General features: G+C 47.5%; 2 protein-coding genes across 3 annotated transcripts in view; one reads left to right on the plus strand and one right to left on the minus strand.

The window, feature by feature from the left end:
• Positions 1 to 1,720: 1,720 nt before the first annotated feature.
• Positions 1,721 to 25,001, minus strand: LOC139052052 (palladin-like). Its single transcript, XM_070529123.1, has 5 exons — positions 24,875 to 25,001; positions 7,563 to 7,702; positions 4,668 to 4,875; positions 3,220 to 3,326; positions 1,721 to 1,918 (listed from the first exon to the last, which is right to left on the minus strand). Exons 1-5 carry the CDS (start codon positions 24,999 to 25,001, stop codon positions 1,721 to 1,723), a joined length of 780 nt encoding a protein of 259 aa, XP_070385224.1.
• Positions 25,002 to 25,060: 59 nt separating this feature from the next.
• Positions 25,061 to 26,238, plus strand: part of LOC139052024 (uncharacterized) — a 266,591-nt gene continuing 265,413 nt past the window's right edge. For both annotated transcript variants that reach the window (XM_070529098.1, XM_070529099.1), the window contains exon 1: positions 25,061 to 25,224. In XM_070529098.1, coding sequence (XP_070385199.1) covers positions 25,061 to 25,224 — 164 coding nt within the window. The remainder of the gene's footprint in view (positions 25,225 to 26,238) is intronic.

Raw genomic sequence — 26,238 nt, forward strand, 5'->3', positions numbered from 1 at the left:
AACAAAAGCAAAATTGAATCACATGCAACGCTAAGAATGAGCACAAACTTATATCGGTGTTCTAGCCTGATTAGTCGAAACAGAGCTGAACTCACCTGTAGCTATCACACATACAAAATACAAAACAAAAAAGCAAAAGAAAACTTACGAATAACACGAAGATTGGCGGATGCCGTTGCTCTGCCCGCAGGGTTCTGAGCCCTGCACTCGTATGGCCCAGCATCTTTGGGGAATAATTCAGCAATGACAAGAGAGCTCTTGAGGCCCTCAGACGTCACAAGAAAATCCCTAGATGACTTCAACAACTTTCCTTCAAAGAACCTGAAAAATAAGCAATCGTTTGTATCACACGCACCTTCCATTTGAACTGAAAACATATCGTCGTGTCTGGTAGGTACATGAGGAAACAGGGGGAGGGAACTGACAATCTTACCAGTTAAAATCTGGGGTGGGCACAGCGTGAACTTCCACGCTTAGCCTTGCAGGCTCTCCCTCAGGGTAAGCCATGGGCCTAAGCGGCTGCACGAACCGCGGCTGCACTGACACGTCTGACGTTCCTCCGAAGAATTCCACGTCTGTAAGACAGTCAACGCATTGAAATGTAAAGACTTATTCCAAGTAATGAAGCACTTGTGCCTGCACAAAAGTTAACCTTTTGCACATGTTATAATACGAACGTGTAAACATGTGGACACGAAGCCCGTTGCGTGCGTTGTGTTATCGAGTTTTGAGTTTGGATGAAACACCCGTCAGTAAGAAAAAAAGGACGGAAGGAAGCAGCTTTAGATTATTCAGTTCATTCATTTTAATATTATTCAGTTTATTATGCAGAAAAGAGGCAGTTTTTTATTATTTTATTCTTAATGTCAGGAAACAGTTTTCTTTTTAGCTCGTGATGAGATGGCAATGCGTCCAAAAGAAACAGTTGATTTATGGCATTGCAATATTGAGGGGATGCAACAGGATTCGGTTTACATTCTGTTTACATCAGACATACGGTACGCCTTTCTTAAGAGTAGGCAGTTCTTGAATATTAGTCGCAGTCTCCCGCGAGGCTCCCAATGGCAGGCTGCCTACCATGGTGTCACAGACAGTGAAGTTTATGCGATTGAGCAAACTAATAAAACGCGCCTTCTGATATACGCGCTGCACAATATAGAACTTGTTCAGGTTCAACAGGACGGAAAGCAGGGCGAGTAGGGTAGTATTCATACCACCAGCGCAATAAAACGGGATACAGTACGAGCGCTTGATGTGCGCCATTCTTGCTATGCCACGTTTCGTTGCCACGTTTCGTTACGAGTTCAGCTTCACAAGCTGCTTGGGGAAACGAATTAAGACTTGCTAGTGATGGTCAAAAGGAGTCCTAATGTCTCAATCTGCGAATGTTCACTCCCATATTGAAGTTCTCGAACATTTTAAAGAAACAAACACAACGACAAGTGACTACGCATTCAATCGAGACAGTTCGCACATGCCGATGCGGTAATTGCAGCTTAAGTAAGGGTACGAGTCAAGGCAACGGCTAGCCTTTCTCAATGGGCTTATCGGAGAAAAACACATTTTTGACTTCTTTCTTTCTGTGTCACCAGCCTTTATGAGAAATAATAAGCAGCATACACACCTCATTTGTTCATTTGAGCCCGGCTTTCCTTCAACTATATACCTCTTATTCGATCATGCGCGCCCACTTGCAAGTGCTAAAAAATGTTTTCCCACTTTATGACTTACCGACCACAGTGACAGCCGCAGATGTCTCGTCTTGGCCGTACTCGTTGAATGCTCGGCACGTGTACAGGCCCTGGTCGTCTGCGTAAATCTCCGGAATGGTAAGCGAGACTAGGCCTGTCTGGAGATCGTAGTGCATTTGAAAGTCTTTCGTGTCTTTAACTTCTGGTCTGTTTTGAAACCATTTGATCTGCACAGGAAAAAATACAAAAGAGGTTCTGGGGCTAGCTTCAACCACGCGTTTTGAATATCATCAGCAATACACCAACACCCCCATCTGCACGCGTCCTGCCTCCGCATCATTTTAAGGAGTGGTTTTTTTCATCGGACCTAATTCCGGCTAAAGCTCGCCATTGCGAAATATGTTCACTGTCGCTAAAAGTCAGAACATTTGCAAGAATCTGAGCTGAGCTCGTCCTTGTTTCGCATTCTCGACATCACCTGTGGTTCCGCGACGCAGAAGATGGCGCACACTGCTGCTCGAGGTGTTACGTGTTACGTTTGCCTTCCCGCATGGTTTAGACAGACTGCACTACAGCCTCGGTGACATTATGTGGCAGCAAGCGACTTGCATGTCGCAGTGTAATGTTAATTGATCTACGTGGCTTGTCTGAAATCACGCAAAGCTACTGCTTCAAGTAGATATGTCTCTCCTTACCACACCTACTGTTAACCGGGGTTGGAATAATGTAACGATTCAATTACAATTCATTTTCATTTCGCCTTTCGTCAGTGACTCGAGCGGCTCTCCGCCTACGTTATCACCAGGATCGTCGATTTACGGTAGATGATAGGAAAGGAATGGAATCGAGTGAAAGGAATCCCTACACCGCACCGGCCCTGGTGTACCACGTGCGCAATTGGCAGGCGTTGGCGCCGTTCCCCTCCTTTAGCATAAAAATAAAATAAAAACGCGAGCCCACTCGCGCCGCTCTTGAATTTTTTATGTAAGTTCAGGAACACAGTTTATTTTTGGAGAATTGTCACATGATTTTGCTGAAAAACGTATTTTTTCTATAAGTTGTGACATAATCTTGCTACATCTCTGTCCCGAAGAAATGAAACATTCTTGTCCATTGTCAGTGGTAACTAAACAAACTGTGACAGAAGTGACTCATATGCTTCAAAGACTGTAGATAAAATCCTTGCGCTGCCAACTGTCATTTTTTATGTTGTTTTATTGTGCGACAGACTTTTAATTCTCACGGCAAGACGTTCGACATGGCCACATTAAAAGGAAGGAAACAAAATAATGAGAGCGTTCTACTTAGGGGACATCTCGTTGCAAAAAAATATCAGCCTATTGCACAACCATTAACTGCTTGGTTTGGTCGTGCTGTTAACCGAGACAATACTTTCTATAATTGCATGTCGTGCACAGCTACAGTTTTGCACGATTGAACAACTGGTCCGTATGTTGGCGCCAACAGCACCACTGTCCTGAGGTTAATGTTTAGAACACAGCTTACAAACAGCAGTAAACCATCATACATGTATTGGCTGGCTGCCGACTACTGTACAGAGTAGAATCGCGGGAGAGCCATCTGTGGCCGCCACAGGCTCCAGCTGTTCGATGAACCGCGGTGGCTCCTTGCCTCCTGCAAAAAAACAACGGAGATATTCTCAGCGTGCGCTCTACGTTGATGCAGGCATGTCAGAATACGATGTGCTCAAAAGTCCAACGTTTGCACTGTGAAACACAGGAGTCGCGGTAGAGCGTCAGGCGGCACTGACGGCGAAACAGCTCCAGCGATACATTCACGGTATGTGACACGAGGACTTACTTCGAGGAGTGGTTTCGCTCCCCTAGAAGGCGCATCTCAATAAGAAGCAAAAGTCTGTATATATTTTATGTCTATTGAATGTCCAAGCAAATGTGTCCAAAAGTGTCCGTGGCCACAGAGCACCACGTGAATTTTATTTCACCGTCTTCCCCGTGAAGAAACAACTATAACACAAATAATAACAGTAATAAAGCTGGTCAAAACCCGGTGACCTTCGTATTTCCTGTCTTTGTACTGCACACCCTGCACGCTCATCGCTGAGTGGTTGGCGCACGAAATCGCAATCAGTAAACACAAATTAATAATTTTAGGATATTTAGCTACTGTAGTGCTCCTACTCCCTTCTTACCTACAAAAATGGAATTCCGCTCTTCAACCGCGAAACGAATAGATTAGCACATCAAGTTCAAGTTCGAGTTTATTTGTTGTTATTGCATGTACCAAAAAAAAAACCGGCTTAAATATTATATACAGCATCAGGAGGTTCCACACTAAGAAACTGCCAGGGGACCTCCTATCATTAGTAGGTTCATAGGAGTATTGGGGCATCATGCGTGTAAAACAGAGCAGCCTGCACTTTTTTCACCAGCGCAACCTTGAAAGACTATCCTTCTTCATGTACTTTTCATTGCTTTCATGTTACGTTAATAGGCGTTACGTACGGCTCGCCGTAGACAAAATTTATCGAGCGAACCTCGTTTGCGAATGTAACGTGTCGTGATGCGAACGCACGCGCGTGCATTTCCTTAAAAGAACTACGCTCGACGTGCAGTGGTATTAGGATAAGCCCACTCACACATTTGATTAAACAGCCTCCTGGATCGGCCCGCTTTATTTTGTGTTGACTCCAACTACGAAGGCCGGTCAGTGTCCTGTATAATGCTAGCGCATTAAAGAAATTAAGGTGCCTTACGCTTGAACATGGGTGCACTAACCATCGTTCGGATGGTTGCAGCAGTTCGGTAGAAGCCGTACGATGTACTTGAGATGTTTGCATTGTTCTTACCGCTACCCTGAACTGGACACAGTTTAATTGCAGAGGAAAATGAAAGAAAAGCATATACTGCTTACATTAAACACTGCCGTCAAAGAGGCGAGAAAAATTCGCGGCGGACGGCTTCCTTGAGCAATATGATTGAGCGTTTTGTGGCTTACCTTTGACCTCTAGGGTGACCTGAATGCTCTCGGCTCGACCCCAGCAGTTCGTAGCGACGCAAACGTATTTTCCAGCATCTTCGACAGTCACGTTACTGATGGTGAGTGTGGTCGTGACTTCTTCTTGCGAAATGGGTGTTGTGCTCACCACGATGTCTCCGATGGTTGAGCTGACGGGTCTACCGTCTTTGCACCACGTAATGTCAGGCTGCCGTAAATGAAAACAGGAATGAGAATTATCTGGTGGCAACGAACTAAAGAAAAGCACATAAAAAAGTGAGACAGGCAGAGTCTTTTGATAATATTGACGCTTGCGTACAGAATACACTGGGCCGGTATCCACGAAAAGCTCTTACGCCAGAATTTTTCGTAAGAGAAAGATCCAGCCAATCCTGATTCTCAATATATGATTAGCGAAAGCAGCAGGACAACGGCAAGGATAACTTATGAGCGGAAAGCTTTGTGAATGCAGCCTCTGAATGCATAACTGCGACATATTTATTGACGCTGCACATCGGCATACAAGGTCGTTGTTTCATAAACTGGTATCGAGGAAGCGTGGGATACCTAGCTGGTGGTTTGTGCATTGCCACAAGAACGTTCTGCAGACACCGGCGCAGCTTTCACGGAATAACGTATTTTGGAAGACTTAACCTCGTGCAGAATTTCGTGTCTCCTTGTCTCCGTTTTATTAATTTCGACTGACGGGCTCCCTCACGTCTCCGGGTTTCGCATCCCGCTTCCGTTTCCCGCTACTTTTCTCTTCACATCGACTTCGTGGTTGCTAGAACGCTCTTAACACGACTAAGGAGGCGTCTAAGCGTACAACTATCCTCTTTGCTGTCACGTTGTCTTCGTTTGCTCGATTGTAATGTCTAATTCGGAACCAAATAGCCCAGCAGTTTAGGTTGTTGAACGTCTCGAGTATGAAATTCTTTCAAATGACTGTGTACTGTGTATTTTGGCTTACACCCTGAGACGACATGTATGAACCGCATAATTTTCTGAACTGCCGAAGTGTCAGGTATTGCTGAAATGCCCGTCGGTGCTCACAATGCTATAGCAAAAGGGTTGCAGCAAGACGGGCACAGTGCTGCAAGCCAGCCCACTACGGGATGGGCGCACTATTTCTTCAGGAATCAGCGATATGCACAAGTGATTGGCGCCTGCCAGTGTGCTCATATATGGACGGCACACGCGGCGGGGCCCTTTTTATAACAACAGCGAGGCAGAGGCCGGATGGCGTTGCTGTTTCCCTCACTGGATTAGCATTTGTCGTGTGACGAAACAGAAATCATAATTGATCTGTTCGCGAGTCTCCACGACTACGTCGAAAATATACGACATAAGGTCGAAGGTTTTTCACGTGCCGATGCAACACTTTTATATATTTTAGACCACTACTTACAGCCGCTGCAGTGGCTTGGCGGCTACGCTGTTGCGCTGCTAATCAAGATGTCGCGGGATCAAATCCCCGCCGTGGCTTTTGCATTTCGCCGCGGGGTCGAAATGCAAAATCGCCTGTGTCCCGTGCATTGGGGGCATGTTAAAGATCCCCTGGTGGTGAAAACTAATCCAAAGTCTCGTCTCCCGCTACGGCGTGCCTCATAATCAAATCGTGGTTTTGGCACGTAAAACCCCACAATTCATTCATTCAGACGACTATTCTTTTCTTATATAGAATAGTGGGTGCAGAGACATCCTGTATTAAAATTGTCTGGATTACAATTTCGCATGTAAATCATACATCATCTTAGCTGTGACCTTATTTTAGTGTCATGCAAAGGCTGCGATTTTGTAACGCTCCTGCAGGAAATTAAACAACAACCGTAGTATCTACTCTGCGCGTGCCAAAAGCGTGAACGATGGTGTGCATGCTTTTAGCTTGTGGGGTCTGATGTGGGATATCTCACACCGTACTCTTGGGACAAAGGAACGACAACACAGTAGTGCAAACAATCACAAGGGCCTTTATTGCACCTTTCATACATCAATGCCTGCTAGCCGAGTTGCTATCCACAAAACATGCCGATGGGCGCGCGACAAATCTAGAAGTCCGACTCACCGCGTCCTCGCGAGCGAATATGTTCGCTCCATGCTGGATCCCAACGCCTGGTCGTTCGCGTGTATAGTCACGCGAATCGTGGCGCGTTCGAAGGCGGCCACGCGAGGCGGTCTCGCAGATGCATCGCTTGCCGCGTGCTCGCGGGAGACGTCCCCCGCCGCGCGCCGACCCACCGGGAAAGAGGGGCGCGGCACGCGCGGCAGGTGCGTGCGGCCTGCTGGCTGTCTCGAACCCAAGAGTCTCTCCCGCCGAGGGTAACCCCACAGCCGCGCAACACTAGCGCCATCTCTCGGACTGCGCTTCAACCACATCGGCCGCGCTGACGTCACAGGCCACGCGGCGAAGCGGGATCACAGGAGACGCGCTATGCGGGAAAAACATCAGGGGAGGCGCGAGGGTCGCGCATCCCCACAAGCTCAAGCCCAATTCTATGCCAGCGCTATGCGTAACATGTTGGTGTATAATTGTCGCGAAGACTGACTGATTATTCCTAGTTCAAACTTGCTTCTATTTTATTTATGGGTTGATGGGCGTCATGTACTGTGCTCACCGTACTTGCCACGTTCACCGTGGCACCTACACGTATGCCGTTACGCTGGATGGCACTTGCGCGGCATCGAGTGGCTCGAACTTCCCGATTTACACGGCCACTCAGCCGTGCTCAGTGAATGCATGTGCAATAGGGTTGCGTAGTTTTCTTTTTCTCATGGCACATTGAAAGTGCCCAGTACGCGACTCTGCGCACTCATCTATAAGATAGCACATAGAAAGATAGATAGAAAGATGGCACACTGCTACATGTCCTTTCTCAACTGGCCGCTGTAACTCACCGCTGGCGAACCAGTAGCGGTCGCCTTGAAATCCACCTTGTGGCCGGGCTTGGCCGAACGCGACTCGGGCTGCTTGGTGATCTGCGGGGCCATGCCCTGGGGACCCATGACGCGCACTGGTTTTTGCTCCGCTGTTTTTCCTGCAACAAGACGCGACCAGCTTAGCTCTGCCATTCTAACCATATGTGGCAGGCGCGACTCATGGCTGGTTCGAGCCATGGGTGGTGGCAGAATTTTCGGTTCAGTTCTTTTAATATCTTTTAATCAGTTGACACGCCAACAAAGGCTTTGATGACGAAAGGGTCTGGAATGGAGAGCACTGAATCGCTCTACGACAGAGCCGGGGAGAAAAGAAACAATGGTGACTGTGATGTCGGTTGCGAAGAATTGCGTATCTCTGTCTCAGTGTGAATTGATCCCTTTAATATGTCATTTCCACACTCACTCCTCTATCCAACCTCGTACCTTGCTCTTTAGCTAGGAGAGCGTGATCACACACACCTTTAAAAAGAAAGAGGCCCGAGAGCAACACTTTCTAATAAAGATTACCATGTATTATTACCATCACAACACGACTTGTGCTGCGGCATCTTTAGTGCGCCGAATCACTAGTATCCCACAGCTGAAGCGTCCTGGGACGATTGTTGTCTATCTTACGTATGTTAACGACTTAACTATTAGTGACTAACCAATATGTATTTTACATGCAGACGACACGCGTCTGCGATTTAAAGGCAACAATGGAAAAGTTAAGTACGTGGAGTGCAGCAAATTTCTTGCTCATCAAAAATAAATATATTGCTAAGAGATTTATTAGCAACGGGCGCGAACGGGTAGCTGTCACAAGCGTTCGGCGAAAGACAGCAACCACGAGCTCATGCCGGTAGCGATGGTGCTGTGGCGCAGGCGGCTACTCTTCTTCGTTACAATCGCCCTCCGCAGAAAAAGGCGCCATCCTGGCGGCTCAAGGCGAAGAGACTACTATTGGGTCGTAGTACGGCTTAAGGCGAGAGACGTGGACAAGTTCGCGGCCGCGATGGCGTAGGTCCATCGATGGCGTGAGGGGCTCTACGATGTAATTGACGGAGGACGTTTGCTCGAGAACGCGGTAGGGTCCTAGGTACTTTGCGACAAGTTTTGAGGAAAGGCCGGGTGTAGTAGCGGGTACCCGAAGCCATACGAGAGAGCCAGGCAAAAAAGTTGGTGCAGAACGGCCGGCAGGTTGACGGGATTGCTGCTGCCACTGGTCCTCGGTGGAAAAAGAGCGGGCAAGCTGGCGGCATTCCTCAGCATGACGAGCAGCTTCAGATAGCGGAGTACTTTCGGACGCGTCAGGTGTATATGACAGAATAGTATCGAGAGTAGTAGAAGGTTCTCGTCCGTATAGGAGAAAGTAAGGGGAAAAACCAGTAGTTGCCTGGGTCGCAGTATTGTACGCATACGTCACGAAAGGGAGAACTTGGTCCCAGTTTGAATGATCAGAGGCGACGTACATGGAGAGCATATCGCCAAGAGTACGGTTGAAGCGCTCGGTCATGCCGTTAGTTTGCGGATGGTACGCTGTACTGGTGCGGTGAACGATTCGGCATTCGTCGAGTAGTGCCTTCAAAGCATCGGAAAGAAAGGCGCGGCCTCTGTCGCTCAGAAGTTCGCGAGGGGCACCGTGGCGAAGAACGAAATGTCGCAATAGGAACGATGCAACGTCGCGGGCGGTGGCAGTCGGCAGAGCAGCTGTTTCAGCATAGCGGGTCAAGTGATCCACTGCAACAATAATCCAGCGGTTGCCTGCTGGTGTGGAGGGTAGCGGTCCGTAGATGTCTATGCCAACACGATCAAAAGGCCGACGAGGGCAGGGAAGGGGTTGTGACGGGTAGACTTGTCCGGGAGGTAATTTTCGGCGTTGGCACGGAGCGCAGGAGCGAATGAACTTTCTGACGTAGTTATACATGCCTCGCCAATAAAATCGGATGCGTAGTCGAGCATAGGTCTTGAAGAGGCCGGCATGTGCGCACTGAGGGTCTGCGTGGAAAGCGTCGCAGATAAGGTTACGGAGATGGCGGGGTATCACGAGAAGCCACTTGCGACCGTCAGAGAGGTAATTACGACGATAAAGAAGGCCGTCGCGAATGCAGAAGTGGGTAGCCTGGCGGCGAAGAGCGCGCGATGGTGATGAGGTGGATGGATCAGAAAGGATGCTGATGAGAGCACTGATCCAGGGATCCTTGCGCTGCTCCGACGGCATGTTGCGCAGTGCATGAGATGGAACTGTGGGCTCAAGGGCGGATAGGCAAGCGCAGTCAGCGGAGACCGGTGAGCGAGAAAGGGCGTCAGCGTCCGTGTGTTTGCGGCCGGAACGGTAGAGGACGCGGATGTCGTACTCCTGTAGCTTAAGGGCCCAGCGAGCAAGTCGGCCAGATGGGTCCTTAAGGGTAGACAGCCAACAAAGGGCGTGATGGTCAGTGATGACATCGAAAGGGTGACCATACAAATAAGGACGGAATTTTCCAAGGGCCCAAATAATGGCTAAACACTCTTTCTCTGTAACAGAGTAATTAGCCTCGGCCTTTGTCAGAGTTCGGCTCGCGTAGGCAACGACATATTCATCAAAGCCCGCTTTTCGTTGTGCGAGTACGGCGCCAAGTCCGATGCCGCTGGCATCGGTGTGGACCTCTGTGGGCGCTGCAGGATCGAAGTGGCGGAGGATAGGTGGCGAGGTTAGCAGGCGGCGTAATTTCGTGAAGGCGTCATCACAGGCAGGCGACCAAGCGGAAAGTTCTTTGTCGCCACTTAGAAGGGCTGTCAGGGGTGCACTTATGGAAGCGAAATTTCGAATGAAACGTCGGAAGTATGAGCATAAACCAAGAAAACTTTGAAGCTCTTTTAACTTCTTTGGTTGCGGAAAGTCGGTGACAGCGCGGAGCTTGGCTGGATCCGGAAGGACGCCGTCTCGTGATACAACATGGCCAAGAATAGGGAGCTTTCGGGCACCAAAACGACAATTTTTTAAGTTAAGTTGAAGTCCCGCGACAGTAAGGCATTTGAGAACTTGCTCGAGACGGCTGAGATGGGTTTGGAAATCAGCGGAAAAGACAGCTACGTCATCCAGGTAGCATAAACATGTGTTCCATTTGAGGCCGCGTAAAATATTATCCATCATTCTCTCAAAAGTGGCGGGAGCATTGCACAGGCCAAAAGGCATTACGATGAATTCGTACAATCCGTCAGGTGTCACAAATGCTGTTTTAGGTCGATCAGATGGTGCCAAGGGGACTTGCCAGTATCCGGAACGTAAATCCAGCGAAGAAAAGAATTCAGCTCCCTGCAAACAGTCGAGGGCGTCGTCGATGCGCGGTAACGGGTAAACGTCCTTGCGCGTTATCTTGTTCAGACGTCGGTAGTCGACGCAGAATCGAATAGAGCCATCCTTTTTCTTAACGAGGACGACCGGTGATGCCCAGGGACTGTTGGAAGGCTGCACAACGCCACGCTTGAGCATGTCAGCAACCTGGTGGTCAATGACACGGCGCTCAGAGGCGGAAACTCGGTAAGGGCGCTGCCGTAAAGGTGCGTGACTGCCGGTATCTATTTGGTGAAAAACGGTCGATGTGTGGCCCAAACCGGAAGCATGGCTGTCGAAAGAAGCGCGGAACCTCTGCAGGAGAGCAATAAGCTGGCTTCGTTCTGAAGATGACGTGCCATCGTCGATGGAGCAGTGGAAAGCGTCGAGGAGTGACTGATCAACCGCAGAGTCACAAGTAAGTGCGCCAAGGCCCGCAGAAGTAGAAACGGCAGGAGTGTCAAAGATGCAAAAGGTGTCGACTGGTTGAACAAGGCCTAGGCATTCACCATGAGATAAAGCTAAAGGGCAGGCTGTGGGATTGTCGACGACCATTTTCGTGACGCCATTGCGAAGAGTAAGGAGAGCAAAGGGCAGCGGAGAACATCGGCGGCGAATGAACAGCTCAGAGGGCGTAAAGAAAACAGTGGCATCAGAAATAGCGGCGCACGACACAGGCACAAGCAGGGAAGAGCGTGGAGGGACGGAATTGTCTTCGGAAACAAACAGTTTAACACTGGAAGGGTCGTTGTCGATAGGCTCGACGTCTGGAAGTGCAGAAAGTTCGAGTTCGGCGTGACAACAGTCAATAACGGCGTTATTATTTGCAAGGAAGTCCCAGCCTAATATGATGTCATGGGAACAAGTGGGCAGCACGACGAATTCGACGGTATACAGTAGACCTTGAATGAAGACGCGAGCAGTACAGGCAGCGAGAGGCGTTATATTTTGAGCGTTCGCGGTTCGAAGGGAGAAGTCGGAGAGAGGCGTCAAAACCTTTCGTAGTGTGCGGCAGAGTTCGGCGGAAATTACGGATACGGCGGCTCCTGTATCTACAAGCGCCAGGACGGCGATTCCTTCGACAGAGACTTCGATGACGTTGGCTGGAGAGGGACGAGGACTTGGGCATTGCGACGTGGACGCAGTTCGTGCCTCGGGAACTGCGGCCATCAGTTTTCCTGCTCGGTGGACACGGGACGACGCCGCATCGGAGAAAGCGAGCGACGGCGGGGAGATGGTGAGCGGCGAGTAGAGGCGGTTGGGCGGTCAGGGGAAAAGGAAGAAGTAGGAAGGCTGGAAGGCGACGAGGAAAACGGAGCGGGGAAAGGTGGCGCCCGCCGGATGTTCTGAAGAGGAGGCATGCCACGACGACAATGGCGCGCCACGTGACCAGCACCACCGCAAGAAAAACATATTGGGCGGTCATCGAAGGTGCGCCACTGGTGGGGGTAAGGTCCGAGTCGCGGTTGAGGATTCGGAAAAGGCTGTCGGTCGGGCAGCGGCATAGGAGGAAAATGCCGGCGGTCGTGAAGCGGCATAGATGGCGGCAAAAATGTCGGTGGTCGATGCATAGAGGGCGGCAGGGGCGCTTGTGGACGAGATCGGGAAACTGCTTCAGCGTAAGTGAGAGGAGCCGTGACTGGTGGCTGCTCAACGGCTGGAGGAACGGCTTGAGAGACTTGTTCTTGAATGAAGTCGCGGATCGTAGGATGCAAAGCAGGGGGTGGTTCCTGGACAGAAGATATCAACGATAGCTGGCGGGCGACCTCTGCGCGAACGAATTCCTGGATTTTGATGAAGAGAGTAGCATGGTTGTAGTCGTCGACCCCAAGGCTGGATAGAGAGTCGGCGGGCGGGGTGGGACGTCGGGTGTGAAGCCGTTGCCTGCGCAACTCGTCGTAACTCTGGCACAATTCGATGACTTCAGCGACAGAGTGAGGACTCTTCGATAATAACATTTGAAATGCGTCGTCCTGAATACCCTTCATTATATGTTTGATCTTCTCCTCCTCTGACATTGACGCATTCACCCGTTTGCAAAGGTCGACAATGTCCTCAATGTAGCTCGTGAAGTTTTCTCCGGTCTCTTGGGAACGTGTGCGCAAACGTTGTTCTGCACGAAGCTTTCTAACTGCAGGCCGACCAAAAACTTGGGTAAAGTTGGTCTTGAAGACCAACCACGAAGTGAGGTCGGCTTCATGGTTGAGAAACCATAGTTTCGCAACGTCCGTAAGATAAAAGGCGACGTTTCTCAACTTGGTAACGTCGTCCCACTGGTTATGGGCACTCACTCGCTCATAAGACGAGATCCAATCTTCAACGTCTTTGTCATCTGTGCCGGAGAAGATAGGGGGATCTCGCTGACGCAAGGCACCGGCACAAACCAAGGTGGCCGGCGCCGTTGGAGGAGCTGGAGGAGTGCGTGCGTCGTCGGGCATGATGGGGGGTAGAGTGCGACTCCGAAGTTCCAGGGTGGTCGAAACCCCGCACCTCCACCACTTGCCAAGAGATTTATTAGCAACGGGCGCGAACGGGTAGCTGTCACAAGCGTTCGGCGAAAGACAGCAACCACGAGCTCATGCCGGTAGCGATGGTGCTGTGGCGCAGGCGGCTACTCTTCTTCGTTACAATATATATATATAAGAAGAAGTTGCACTATTGTACGTACGGCAGAGCTCCTTCTCGTTGGATCCTCGTTGGATTACTGGATTGCATTATAAAATTGCTAACTGTTGTGACAACACTAAAAGGAACACGTGCTGAGATTGTGACATTATCTCTGTGATATGCTACTTGCAAAATGTATTGGCATGCTAGCGAAGCTTTGATCGTATCTCACTGTGGTAAGCGAGCTAAATATCTATAATATACTGTCCTTATATTTCAGTCATCATGCATCGGTCCGGTGAAATACTGCACCATAAGCGAAATATACGTGCTACGAAAAAAAAAAAGAACAGCGCTTTATGCAGATAATGTGGATATTTTTACGACGTAGAAACTGGGGAACTTTTCAGACTTAACAACAATCCCTTATTTCTACAATTGCTTCTTATCCATTAGTTTAAAAAATCGGTCTGTAATTGCTAACACACTTATTTGTAGTTCTTATCTATCAAAACGAACACGACGGTTTATCTATTTGAATGCAAAAAATTTGGTTCTTTCAATTCTGCTGCACCTGACACGGACACCAGATGCCACATGATACAGTTCCTTTGTTGTTACTCAACAAACTAATTTCCCACAACAGTTGGGTTGAAAAATGCAGCGTACGCGGTATTTGGGACATTTTATGATGTGACCTCTTTCTACTTGCCATTGTTCTGTGAAAGCTGATGTTTTTTTACTGTTGGTGTATTGTATAAATTGAAGTTGTGTTTTTAAATGTCTGAAATAATATGCACGCACGCATGGGAGGCTCGTCTGCCATCAACTAAAATGTTTTCACTTTTTGCTCGAGCCTGCCCATATCGTTATGGTGTAAACAAATGGAACTTGAACCTAGTATATGGAACCTGACCTGTCGTCTCAGAGGTGACGCCACTTTCGCTTTCATGTGTTTGGCAGGAAGTTGGTTAGAGGTCTAATCATGACACCACTTCTGCATTGCAATAAATCTAATCACGGGCAATCGCGGTCTCCGTATTAGGTCCGCAGTAGCTCTACAAAATAGCAAATAACTACAAGCGCATGCGACTTCTGCTATAAGTTAGCGATATTCCAGACGTTGTCAACCTAAGAACCAACTGTCACTGTCAGGTAGGCTTCCAACGCAAAAAAAAAAAAACCCTGGCATACAGCCAAACTCGCTGATCGACTCTGTGGTTTTGAGCCATGACGTCTCTTTAAAACAAATAACTTTCTTTGCCTCTTCGCCCGCTTTCTTTGTTGGCGGCAGTCTGTGGTTGGCAGTAGTTGATGGCCGGTGGTCGGACTTGCGAAACAAAACGACCGAGGGAAAGGGCGCGTGTTCTCGGATAACCAGGTTGCGGGGAGGGGTGGAATGGAGGGTGAGGGCAGGGGGCTGTCGCTTGCTGGTTTGTTCGTTCGGGCTATTCGCGCGCATTGGCAATCATCGTCCATGGTTACTGTACATTTTTTTTTGTATTCGAATTGTGCCTCTGAGTCTTCCGACAGCCTCCACCTCTCAAAAATCCGCTGTATTAGAGTGAAAGATGCCGTATCGCCTCTTCTGGCCAATTCACGCACTTCACTAAAGATAATACGAGCAGTTATATAAAGGCATTGGTTTCCGCTCTTGGTGATCATAATTGGTCGCGCTAAGCAACGATAGCCCAAAGCATCCACCTTATCCTCTGCGGCCCCCAGGTATCCAATCGTGTACCACTTCTCTGGAGTTGAGTGATCGCTTGAAAAAAAAACAGTGAATTCATGCATCCAGGCCCACATTAAGCAAATGGGCGTTCAGGTTTTCTTGAAGTACCGTGAGATGACGCCGTAGGCTCCATCTGCGCCGAGCAGGAAGCAAGTAAAATGGCATCGAATAGTGCGCGCGTGTCATTTCGTCTTCGCCTGATAAGTAATTTTTTTTTCGTGAAAGCGTAAGCCAGGGCAAATTTCTTACCACTGCGTTGATGTTAAAAAATTTCGGCGCATGTTAACACGTATTTCAATTTGAAGTTTTAAAGGGTGCATGAGTTAAGAACTTGTGAAACATTGAATACCCAATGGGTACCGTGGGACTGGATTTTGCCGTTATGATATTGAGCGCGGTACCTGAGTGGCGAAAAAATTCAAGCTGTTCTGGAACAAAACGATGCCGATTCGGCCGACTGTGAAATACAGAATTTTGCGGGCACGACATGCTAGTGTTCCGTTTTTGCACATATTAAAAAAAAAAACATGACATGCTGCAACAGCTAGGGGTCAAATAAAGTAACATTGAGAGGGTGACGCTTTCCTCCACGAGTGAAACTTGATATATTATGATGCAAGGTAATAAATGCCAAGGGGCTTATCATGATGCAGGACGCTCCAGTGAAACGAACCAAGATTGTGCCAGTGCAATCTGATGAATTCCGCTACGACCTCACAGTGCGCTTCTCTAAGGCGTCCCGTCACAGGTCAAGTTTCCAAGAAAAACTATGGACAAGTGCACGAAGTGTGTGGGCTCACTCTGCCTTCAGAGTGACATTGCCACATTGCGTTATCTAGTCTTATACCGGTTGAGACACTGAATAGCGAAATGGTTACCACAAAATGTCCTAACTTCTACTGCGCATTTATTACTTTGAATTTCTGCGCGTTCTTTGTACCGCAACAGTCCAGTGAAGAAGTTTCACCAAAGTAGTCAGAGAAGTATGGTCTTAAAATTGAAGAAGTGTAAAGCTCCTTCACTATTGGGCGGATCCTACAGACCTAATGCACACCGTTGCCAATTTATTTGCATTTTCTTTGTTATTGTGAGCGTCAGCACTCATACCATTTTACTGGATGGCAGTATGGTGCTACTATCGTTCAACCACCATGTTGATAATATGTAGTAGATGTCTTGATCATTGTAGTCATCGAGGAAGAACCTTGAGGCTTATTTTTTTATTTCATCTGTGAGGTCCAATTTTGTTGTCTGCTTGCTTGACAACATTCCTTCTCAGCAAGTAAAAATGTATGACCTAAAATTATAAATATTGCAATGAGAATTTCAACGTCGTGAAAATAATGACTGCTGTTCAGCGCATGTGTATTAATAAATCTCGGTAATGTTTCGAGAATAACACTTACCATAACAAGCTGTCCCTGACACTGTAGACATATTTTTTCCCTCATAAAACTTTGAAGAAGTCGGTTGGTAGCACTTAGAGGAAAATGGAGCCAATCATTTTCAAATAACGCAACGTGCGCCTGTTTCTCGATGTCTTCTGAGAAAAGGGTAGAAAACAGACACTTGTTTTTGCGACAGCGTGTTTGATTCTGCAAGCCACGCAATGCATGTTCAGAACAGGCCGAAGGCTCCTTTTGAAGGCAAATGAGGTAGCAATGAATGAAAGGGCCGTCGGTGAGAAAACATGGAAAAATATTTACGTATTCCCGCTGATTAATCAAATAACTATTCAAAATTAAATTAAACGGTATAATAGCCTACTCTTACTAGCGGGCAACGAGAGACAGTGTAGCAGGCGGGGGGGGATAAATTTCAGATAAATTTCGGCTACCTAGAGCTATTTAACACGCACAAAAAAAATATGCACACTCAACGCACATTTTGGAATCTGTCGCAGCGATTCTTTAGTGAAACGGGCAATGAAATTGTATAAATTTGCCCCCTTTTTAATTCCTGCATCTTTGGCATAAGGCGCTCCCGCATGTGCTCTCGCGCCCCCGTGCTACGCAACGTGACAGCTCTTATAGTGGCCCGTATTTCTTTATTTCTTCTTATTTATTTCAAATACACCGCCCGCTTCATTGCTAGTCTGCCATTGTGGGTCTGGTCCGTACTATGCAAATCATCATTATCATCAACACGTGGCGATGGTCTGAAAGGGGAGCTGGCGTTGTCACAATAGAAGTATACGTGTGATTGTGACCTAATGGTTAAAAAAATAGGTGTAGAAAAATTTGAGAGGTTTGCTTTATTAAAGGAATTGTGCTCTTGATGACGTATACGAGTATTTGTTGCAACGAGGATATATCATTTGTTTTATCACTCAGGGATTCCGTAGAAAACAACGCAAGCAGCCTGGGCACCTTACGGGTAGGAGTGATAGTACTACTACCTTCAGTGCCAGCAATTCGGCAAGACAGCAAGCAGCGGCAGTTACCACCCAGCTTTTAAACGCGCCGTGTATACATTGCTTCGTACTTTGTATATGTGATCGACCTGGTGGAATTGTGCCGTGATTGTGACTCATTGTTCGTATCGTCTCTTGTTGAATAAACGTTTTCTAAACACACAAGAACTCTGCTCTGGTGTCTATTGCCATGTTAATGCCGCGAATTGCTGTCCTCTGTTGATTTGATATGTTGTGTAAAGCATATTAAGTAAATCTGTCTTTCCCGCGGTCAGAAAATCCTGGAGGCTTCTAGAAGGCTTAGTTTAAGAATAAGTTCTTACATTCGCCTCGTTGTAAAGCGGCCATCACCACTGCGTATCAGGCACGCGACTTTTTGCTCAGCAGCAAAACTCCATAGCCAGTGAATTAACCGACGTGCACATGGTGGGTCAAATTATTAGATTACATTGAGATAATTTTCAATCTTCCTCTTTATTGCGATAGTAATTATATGGACATCCAGACGCATTTATGCCGTCGCCGTCGACACCGGCGTCGTCGTGATGTTGCGTATAAAGTCCAAGGGCTATAACATCGTCGCCGCGCGCCCTATGCTGTAGTGAAAGCGTGCGAGGGAGAGCCGACGGTGGAGGCTTATTCTCGCACGCGCAAGGGCGGAAAGTGGGAAGGAAGCGCGCTGTATTCCGTCGCGCGCAAGTCACTGGGGGGAGGGGAGGGAGAGGAGAGCCACGACTCCGGCGGCTGCTGCGTATGGCGTGACCACGTGGGCACCATCTTGAAAGCAATCTACGATGGGGACAGAGCCTAGTTGCGACGAATGCTAATAGCTTCGCCTTGCGCTGTGTTCACTCCGCTTAGTTCGCGTTGAAGCGAGAAGCAGCACGAATTTCAATTCGCTCGCTGCTGCTGGCGGGCTTCTTCACTCTGGCGTTTTGACAGCGAGTTTTCGCGGTCATCGAGAGAGATGTGTTCATGTGTGCTTGTGCGCGCGTGACACCGTGCTTGTTAACTTAGTAAGTGAATATTAACAAATTTATACGGCTGATGAAACTACCATCCTTACTTCGTATAGCTGTCTACTAATTTGCTGTCACGTTGGATGCTTCGCCTTTCGGGCGAAACTGCGACTTTCTTATTTACTTATTTTTTCCCTGCTAAGGTGATTCGCAACTACATAAGCTTTCTGATTTTGTCAATCACAAGTGGCGAACAAGCATTTCATATGCAACTAACTTCAGAGGTTCTCCTTTATACGTTATAGCTACAGAAGCGTGCTTGCGTCGTGAAGCCAACGCTAAAGAAACAGAAGGAAGGCTCAGCACAAATTTTCCTCTTCGACTAATTCCGTGGCCACCACTGGCCGATGTTGACACTTCGTGAGCTGTGCAGCATGGAGTAGCGACTGTGTAAAAATCCCCTTGGCGCTGCACATGTCGGCGCGAGTCTGACCTCGCTACACGAGCGCGCGATGGCGCAGCTAAGCGTCGAGAACGAGCCGAAGAAGCCGAACTGCGAAAGCAGCAACGCGACGATGCCTGACAGCAACGTATAGAGAGGCACCTGACTGCACCCGACTCCATCGAATCAGTCGAAAACACTTGTTTGTCAATTTGCTCGCTCAGGTTTCGGCCAGTTTCGTGGCGCGTGCACACTGAGCCTAGCATACGCATTGATGTAGGCCTTACACGCCTGGAGAAAAGGGGAGTTTCATTTTTGCTGCGGACTGTAAGGTTCCGCGAATGCATGCGTATTAACATATGGCACGTTGCGTCCTCTCGACGAAGGTGTCCGCAGGAAAAAAGCTAAACAGTATTTTCTGCCATAATATCTTTAAGTGTCAATGGCTTCGGATATTATGGCATAACTCTGCCTCTGCTTCTTTGTGCAGGCAGTGGCGCCACTGCTGTTGTTCGTCGTAACGTTTGAGTAGGCACGAGTTCGAACTGGCTTTGTTGTCGTTCTACGAACTTATACCGTTCTTTTTACATTTATGCTATTTTTTTCTCTAAAATTATTTTGAGCAAAAGACCTGTGGCGCATAGGTCAATTACATGTCCGCAGAGTGGCTTTATGGAAAGGCGGGCACAGCATTCGGTGCCTTCGCAGCAGTGATGTTTTAGAGCAGCCACATTTAATGAATTCATTTAATATGTAGGCCATGGGGCCATGTAATATCTTCCTTAACTTTTTCCATTTTGTTTTTAATAAAGACGTTCCATCACTCACTCAGATAATAAAAAATTACAAATAGCTATTTTATTATTTTACGTCATCTGTCTGCACTACGGAATCTAAGCATATCGTTATGTATGGCTGTTCTGCATTCCTCTAACGAGATCCTGCTGTAAGATTGTAGCCACCCAACTGTTTCATTGCCGATACAGACACCTTCCAGTGTCTTCAAGTGGGGACCCTTGTGGTAATTCCTGCGTGCGCCAATTGATCCGGGCCACACGTGATAGTTGCGCAGCAGCATGCCGTCTTTAACCAAACCGAGTATGCGTAGGTTCCCCGAGCGCCAGTCATGTCGAGCAAAGGCATCGTCGGGAGGACTCGTGCTTTTGGGCGGTGTGAGTCGTGGATTTATTATGGTATAAGCAAGCACGTGCTCGTTTGGAGAATTTGACAAACTAGAACACACCTTCGATTCTCCAATGAAACGTTGCTCTGAAATCGGCAAATAAAAAGCGAATCAGACTATTTGTTAATTACTTAAGCTACTTGTTGCAGAAGGTCTCGCACGTTTTGTCCACCCGAACGCAATAAGAAGTTCGGCAGCATGCTACACTCCTGTAACACATGCAGGCGAAAGCCTGCTGCACACTTGGTAATGCGCCGTCTCGCATCGTCGCGTTGCTGATTTCGCAGTTCGGCTTCTTCGGCTCGTTTTCGACGTTAAGCTGCGGCTTCGCGCGCTCGTATAGCGGGGTCAGACTCGCGCCAACGACGCCGTTCTTCGACTTTGCGTTGCATCCTCTCAGCAGCGGAAAGCAGCCCTCGCGGTCGAACGCCTGGCTCCCGCCGCTTCGCACGTCGCACCTCTTTTCTCGCTTGGCGAGCATCCTCGTCCGTAGCGTACTTTCCAGGTGGGGAGGGGGGTGTAATGCTTCATTGATGATTCAGATGCTTGTTTTGAGCTTGTTCTTTATTGAAACGTATGCTGCTCTGTGTGTTGTATGGTTGATTTCAATGAATGTATGCACTATTCGCTTCACTTTGCTGAGCTCTTGTAGCCTCTGCCTTAAGGGGATATGAGCCATTGCATTTTTTTTTGCTTGCTTACGGGGGTATGCATGAACCATTGCTCACGGGGGTATGAGCCATTGCTGCTGATGATATTTTTTTGTATCACTTGACTAGACGCCGCGTTTTTTAGGTATGAGCTACTGCAGCGAGCCACTTAAGGCTCACGCCTTAAAACCCAGCTGGTCAAGGCGGTGTTTCGCTGCTTGCTATCGGGAATTCGAAAGAAAAATGTAAAAAATATATAATCTCGTGTATGTGATTCTCAGATGTGCAGTGCCCCATCGGCCTATGAATGTAAATGGGGGACATGTCAGTGATTTAGCCTCGTGTTCTACTGTTATGTCAGATACAGATACGTTTGCCGCGCGTTTTTATGAGAACTGTTTCGCGCTCATGCATAGGTTCCATAGGTTGTGTAGTCCGCGCACTTGTTAAATTTACTTGCAGCATAAGCGTATACTTTGGGCGCTCGTTGAACTTGTGCTTTTGGCGCATGCAGTGGATCGTTTATTTCCAGGTTGCGCGCGCCTAACATTTGGTCAGATTCAATGTTTTTACTGCTTCTGTCTGTTGAAAACTTCTGTCAAGTTTTGCTAGCATACCTCTTATTTTGCGATGTGTTGCGAACTATGTGGTGTTGGCAATTATTAAGCGTTTGAACGCATTCTGAGAAACTTTCATTGTAGCGAAACTTCGATGATCGGTTGGTGTATGTAATAATTACTATTAATACAAGTGTAAAAAGAGGGATAAAAAATTGTTTTCGGTTGTGTCTTCTGAAATAATCATGATGCCGTGCGGCATAAATAGGCGGATCTTAAAGCTCTAATGTCTGGAAGCTTCATGCACACACAGCTATTGTAGATTAAGTGATAGTTTTTTTGCAGAAGTATGTAGATGCTGCTTTAAAAATGTGCGTTAATGTGAAACAAAGAATCACGAGCTACGTTAGCTCTGACTTGGTGCGGAGAACACAATACCTTCTTTGCGTAAACCTTTGAAATCAGAGTTGTAGGGAAAATAAGAATGCTGAGGTGCTTGAATAAGTTTTCACGCGAACTTGATCTGTTGCCGCTTGAAAACTGCCTTGTGGTTATCACAACATTGGCGCTTGTCTTCGCTGTGTATGTCGCATTCATTGAAATGTGGCTAGGCGTGCTCGGAAACAACAACTTTTTTCTGCACATACGCAATCTCCGGTATGTCGCGGGCACGTGAAGCCTATAGGTATATTATTGAGAGCGGTAATTTGTTGCCGATTATTTTACTGGCATAAAAAAAAGGACTAGGCTAACGGACGCGGATAAAATACCGGAATGCGTACGTTTCGACCTTTATGCTAAGTGCCGTTTCTACTAAAGCGGGTACACTCACTGCATTTTTGTTACAATATCGATGGTGAGCTGGTACAAAAACACGGCTTGCTTTCACGAAAGTCTCCATTGTTACTTTATTGTTCCAGTCGTATGTTCTCCACAAGCTAGGGTACACGCCTGATATCAAACACCGACTGCTTAAGTCGGTAGAAAGTTTATTCTTGCGCTTCTGCAGCTGAAACACTCAATGGAAGTCAAGGACGCTCGAGGGAGCTGTCCGTGCTCTACGTTCAGTTTAGATGGCGTTACTCCTTGCTCGGTGCCTTCATGCTTCATGTTCTACAGGCACCGATCACATTTATGTTTGAAGCAAGGCAACGCCATTGATTCCAACAACAACGCGATATAGTTGCTGAAGTGCTTTTTCCCATCAAAATTGCGAGTTCTACGTGCTTCTGCGTCAGTGATAACCCTGCTTTGTCACTGACCCTTCTGATGAACGACTGATCTTTGTCTCGTAGGCTGTCTTTCTGGCATGGCGTTGGTGCTTATCATTCTAAGCTATATAGTTCTGCACGGCAGTAGTGTACGCAGGCCACATGGACAAACGCACAACCGTTGTTTCACAATCAAATGAAGTACCATGTTGCGACGGTCCCAAACGAAATTTGTCAAGGGCAGTTGTTGCTCATGGTGGCGTTTGCAGTTTCACTGAACAAAGAGTTGCATTGTGCGCACTAGTAAGCCATCTGTCAGGACGGGAAGCGTTATAGTTAGGCTTCCCTCTTCTGTATCCACCTGTTGTGACAAAATACATATCGCAATCATACCACTTCTAGTGTCTGAGCAGCAACAGCTTGCGACCGAGCAGAATAAATCCAGTGGTATATGCTTTTCCCAGGCATTCCTTGCTTGTCTCCTTGAATAATTTATTCAAGCTGTTCACAGGGTATGTAGCTGTTGAGACGGACATGCTTTAGGACAATCAAGGTCGCGCAATGATTATTATTAGCCTCTTTGAAGCCTCCCGATGGTGAACTACAAGCTACCCAGAAAAGTGTTGCTCTTCGAATAATGGGATATATTCCGGCACAAAGTGGCCTGATTCCTTAGACAGACGTTTTTTTTATGCCAGGGAAGGTATGCCTTGCTTTACTTATTTTTGATGACGAACGGTGACAATGTCTTCTTTGTTTTGTTTTTTCTCTCACTTCGTTGACTCCAGACCATGACAGATAGATGTGTACCGCGAGCTTGCTAGTTCTGGTTGGCGGACATCCTTGTATTGGTCCTGAGCCTTTTATCTTCGATCAGGAAGCCACATATTATTGCGGCCACAAATTGAAATGGCTCCATAACAAATAGGAAAAAGTGTTTATTTTTTATTCTCATCACACGCCTGCACGCTAGCCATGTCACGCTTTCTTGTTTTTCAAACATGAGACCTGTCTATATGAAACAGTTTTGTTGGGCTGTACACCTGTTACAGCTCAGGTACTTCATGGCTTCGCACTGGTATGTGTTCATTGGTTTACCATTATTTTGCTGTCATGTCACAAACGGCCACTTCTAATCCTGTTTATCGGTCTTATTTATCCTCGCTCAGCAATTTGTTAGGAGTTCTTTCAGTAAATATTGTTTTGATGTAGTGAAAAATGCTTCGGTTTGAGAACGTGATCATAATTACAAGCCGTTTGTTTAATGAAGCGATGTCTTTGTTCCGACAGAATGGATACGTCATCCCCATGTTTCTTCATATCATGGACATCCGTATAGCAAGACAGCTTTTTCGGCGCCTTGAACATCATTCGACAACAGTCTCGTATTCAATCGTTGAATTTGGCACGCAGCGGACAACGCATTTTCGGCCATATCGATGGAAGCTACCTCGAAGTCTTCATGGTTTACGTTTAAGCTTAGTTGTACTTCTCGGCAAGCTAGGCTAAAGCTGGTTAGTTACATTTCATTTACCTTGTATACTCGTTTATTCTTTATTACACGCACAGATTAACGCTGGAACAAAGACGATAGTGAGTCATGGTTTTCAACTGCTTCCTGGAGGTTGACGAAGGCCACTTTCACTCTAGAAGAGGGGTCGGTCTGAAGGCCATTCAAAGCAACTCATCCGCCTGTTTTATGAAAATCGCGTCTATACGGCACACACTATCAACGCACCATCCTGGTTAGAATATTTGTATGGTCACCACTCTTATGTCTGCTTATTTCGTACATTTCTACATGCCTGCGCAGGGACCGCAGCTCCGATTCGGTTATGACTGTCAGACGCGGTAGCTTATAGGTCAGACTCAAGGCATAAGCCACGTTATCCTTCAGCCATTACCGACTCATCACTGCATTGCTCTTGAGGATTCAAACTGTGTCTCTGCACTTTGGTTGAAGAGCACGTGTAACCCATATATACAGCGCACGTATAGTATATAGTATTTCCCGCAACGTTCAACACGTTCATCCGAAAGGCCAAAATGCTGACGAGACAACACTTGTCCAAAAAGTCGAAACTGCCTAAGCACTAGCCTTGTACGTCTACATCAGCTTCCCAACCGCTAACCAACCTTCACACCCTGTCCCCACCTTCCGTGTGCGCGCGTGAAGCCCATTTCGTTTGTGCAAGGCCTCTACTAATAGAACCGTGCTTACGTGATCCTTCGTAGCCGGAATGGCTCGGCTGGCTGACGCTTCGTTGTTTTCGGGGACGGCGCACGAGCGAATTGATGCATGTTGCCGCGCCCCCGTTTCTGCACCGTGCGCCGCCTCGTTCCATCATCCTCTTCTCGTGTTGTTGCTTTTTGAGCCGCTGCGCGGTGGCGAGCGCGTGCGCGAGCCATGCAGGGTTTTGCAGCGAACGCCGAGCAGAAACGAGGTGCGCCTGGGTGGGGGCCTAAAAGCGTGAAAGACTCAGGCTGGGACGGCCTTCATCAGTTGCGGAGGAGACCTCCTGACCAGATTGAGCAGCTAACAGCGAGGAGTGCGACTTTATCGGGCACAGGGTATTTCCTTTCTTTCTTTATTTTTGTTTCTTTTGTTTTCGACGAGCTGCGAGAGCAGCACATCTGTGTCAGATGTAGGCCTATCTCCCTCACACTTTTAGGCCGCCAATGCTTTTATCTTCTTTCGGTCTTTGCATGCTTCGCAGAAATCAAATAAAAAAAGTAAGAGATTTTGCGATTGAGTCTGAATAAGAGGTTATTGAGTTGCAAATCAACGCCAGAATAGAAATTAGTCGAGAGCAATAATTATCAGAATAAAGAGAAAAAAAGCATGCAAATGTCGAAGTTCCGACAAAGTGTGAGTCTGAGAGAGCAAGCCTAAATCAGACACAACATGTTTGCATAACTTGGTTTTATTGAAATTTTCTTTTTCACAAGCAATCGCTACATGTTTCGGCCAGTTGGTTGTCTAAGGACGGAGCGTGTGTGCCTATCGCTGGCTGGCCTATGTGAGCTACAGCCGGTGTTGCGCGGGCACCACTGCTGCCGTGACTGCTGACTGACTAGAGTGGCGACTCGCGAAAGCCTTTGCCGCGAAGAACAGAACAAAACGTAAACAAAGAGCGACCGAGAGAGTCGTAAGAAGCAGCTAGCGTTATCACATCTCCACGTGGCTGGCAGTGTAGAGCCTCGTTTTTGCTGAATGGTTAATCGTGTTAATATCGCCTAAACCTTTCTAAGCGTATCGTGCCTCTCCGTCGATGCCTATTGTCTCGCGGCTCCCACGAATCGTGAAACTCGCGAAGGTGGCCAATCGGTTTCGAATGGACGCACTAAGCAAAAGTGTTAATAGCCCGAACGTATAACAAATTGTAAGGCTCCTCACAAATGCACATCTAGTAGCGCTACAATGGTAATGACTGCTTGGCACGTGCTTTCATCCTTTCTTTTTTTTCCTTCCGTCAATAATAAGTGCCGGTGACTGACTCCAGGGGTGCGATCTTGTACGCGTTCCAAAATAGAACGGAGGCGGTTCGTTCTTTACGTCACGAAATAGGTGGTATGTTCCGTTCC

The sequence above is a fragment of the Dermacentor albipictus genome, unplaced genomic scaffold (assembly GCF_038994185.2).
Source record: "Dermacentor albipictus isolate Rhodes 1998 colony unplaced genomic scaffold, USDA_Dalb.pri_finalv2 scaffold_17, whole genome shotgun sequence".
Taxonomy (NCBI): domain Eukaryota; kingdom Metazoa; phylum Arthropoda; class Arachnida; order Ixodida; family Ixodidae; genus Dermacentor; species Dermacentor albipictus.

What these genes read in the sequence shown, in the direction of transcription:
- LOC139052052 (XM_070529123.1), bottom strand. Translation starts at nt 25,001, where the DNA reads ATGATGGAACGAGGCGGCGCACGGTGCAGAAACGGGGGCGCGGCAACA. An exon ending in TTCCGGCTACGAAGGATCAC is followed by an intron (nt 7,703 to 24,874) that starts GTAAGCACGGTT and finishes GTCTTGTTGCAG; the next exon opens with GAAAAACAGCGGAGCAAAAA. An exon ending in CCGCTACTGGTTCGCCAGCG is followed by an intron (nt 4,876 to 7,562) that starts GTGAGTTACAGC and finishes CATTTACGGCAG; the next exon opens with CCTGACATTACGTGGTGCAA.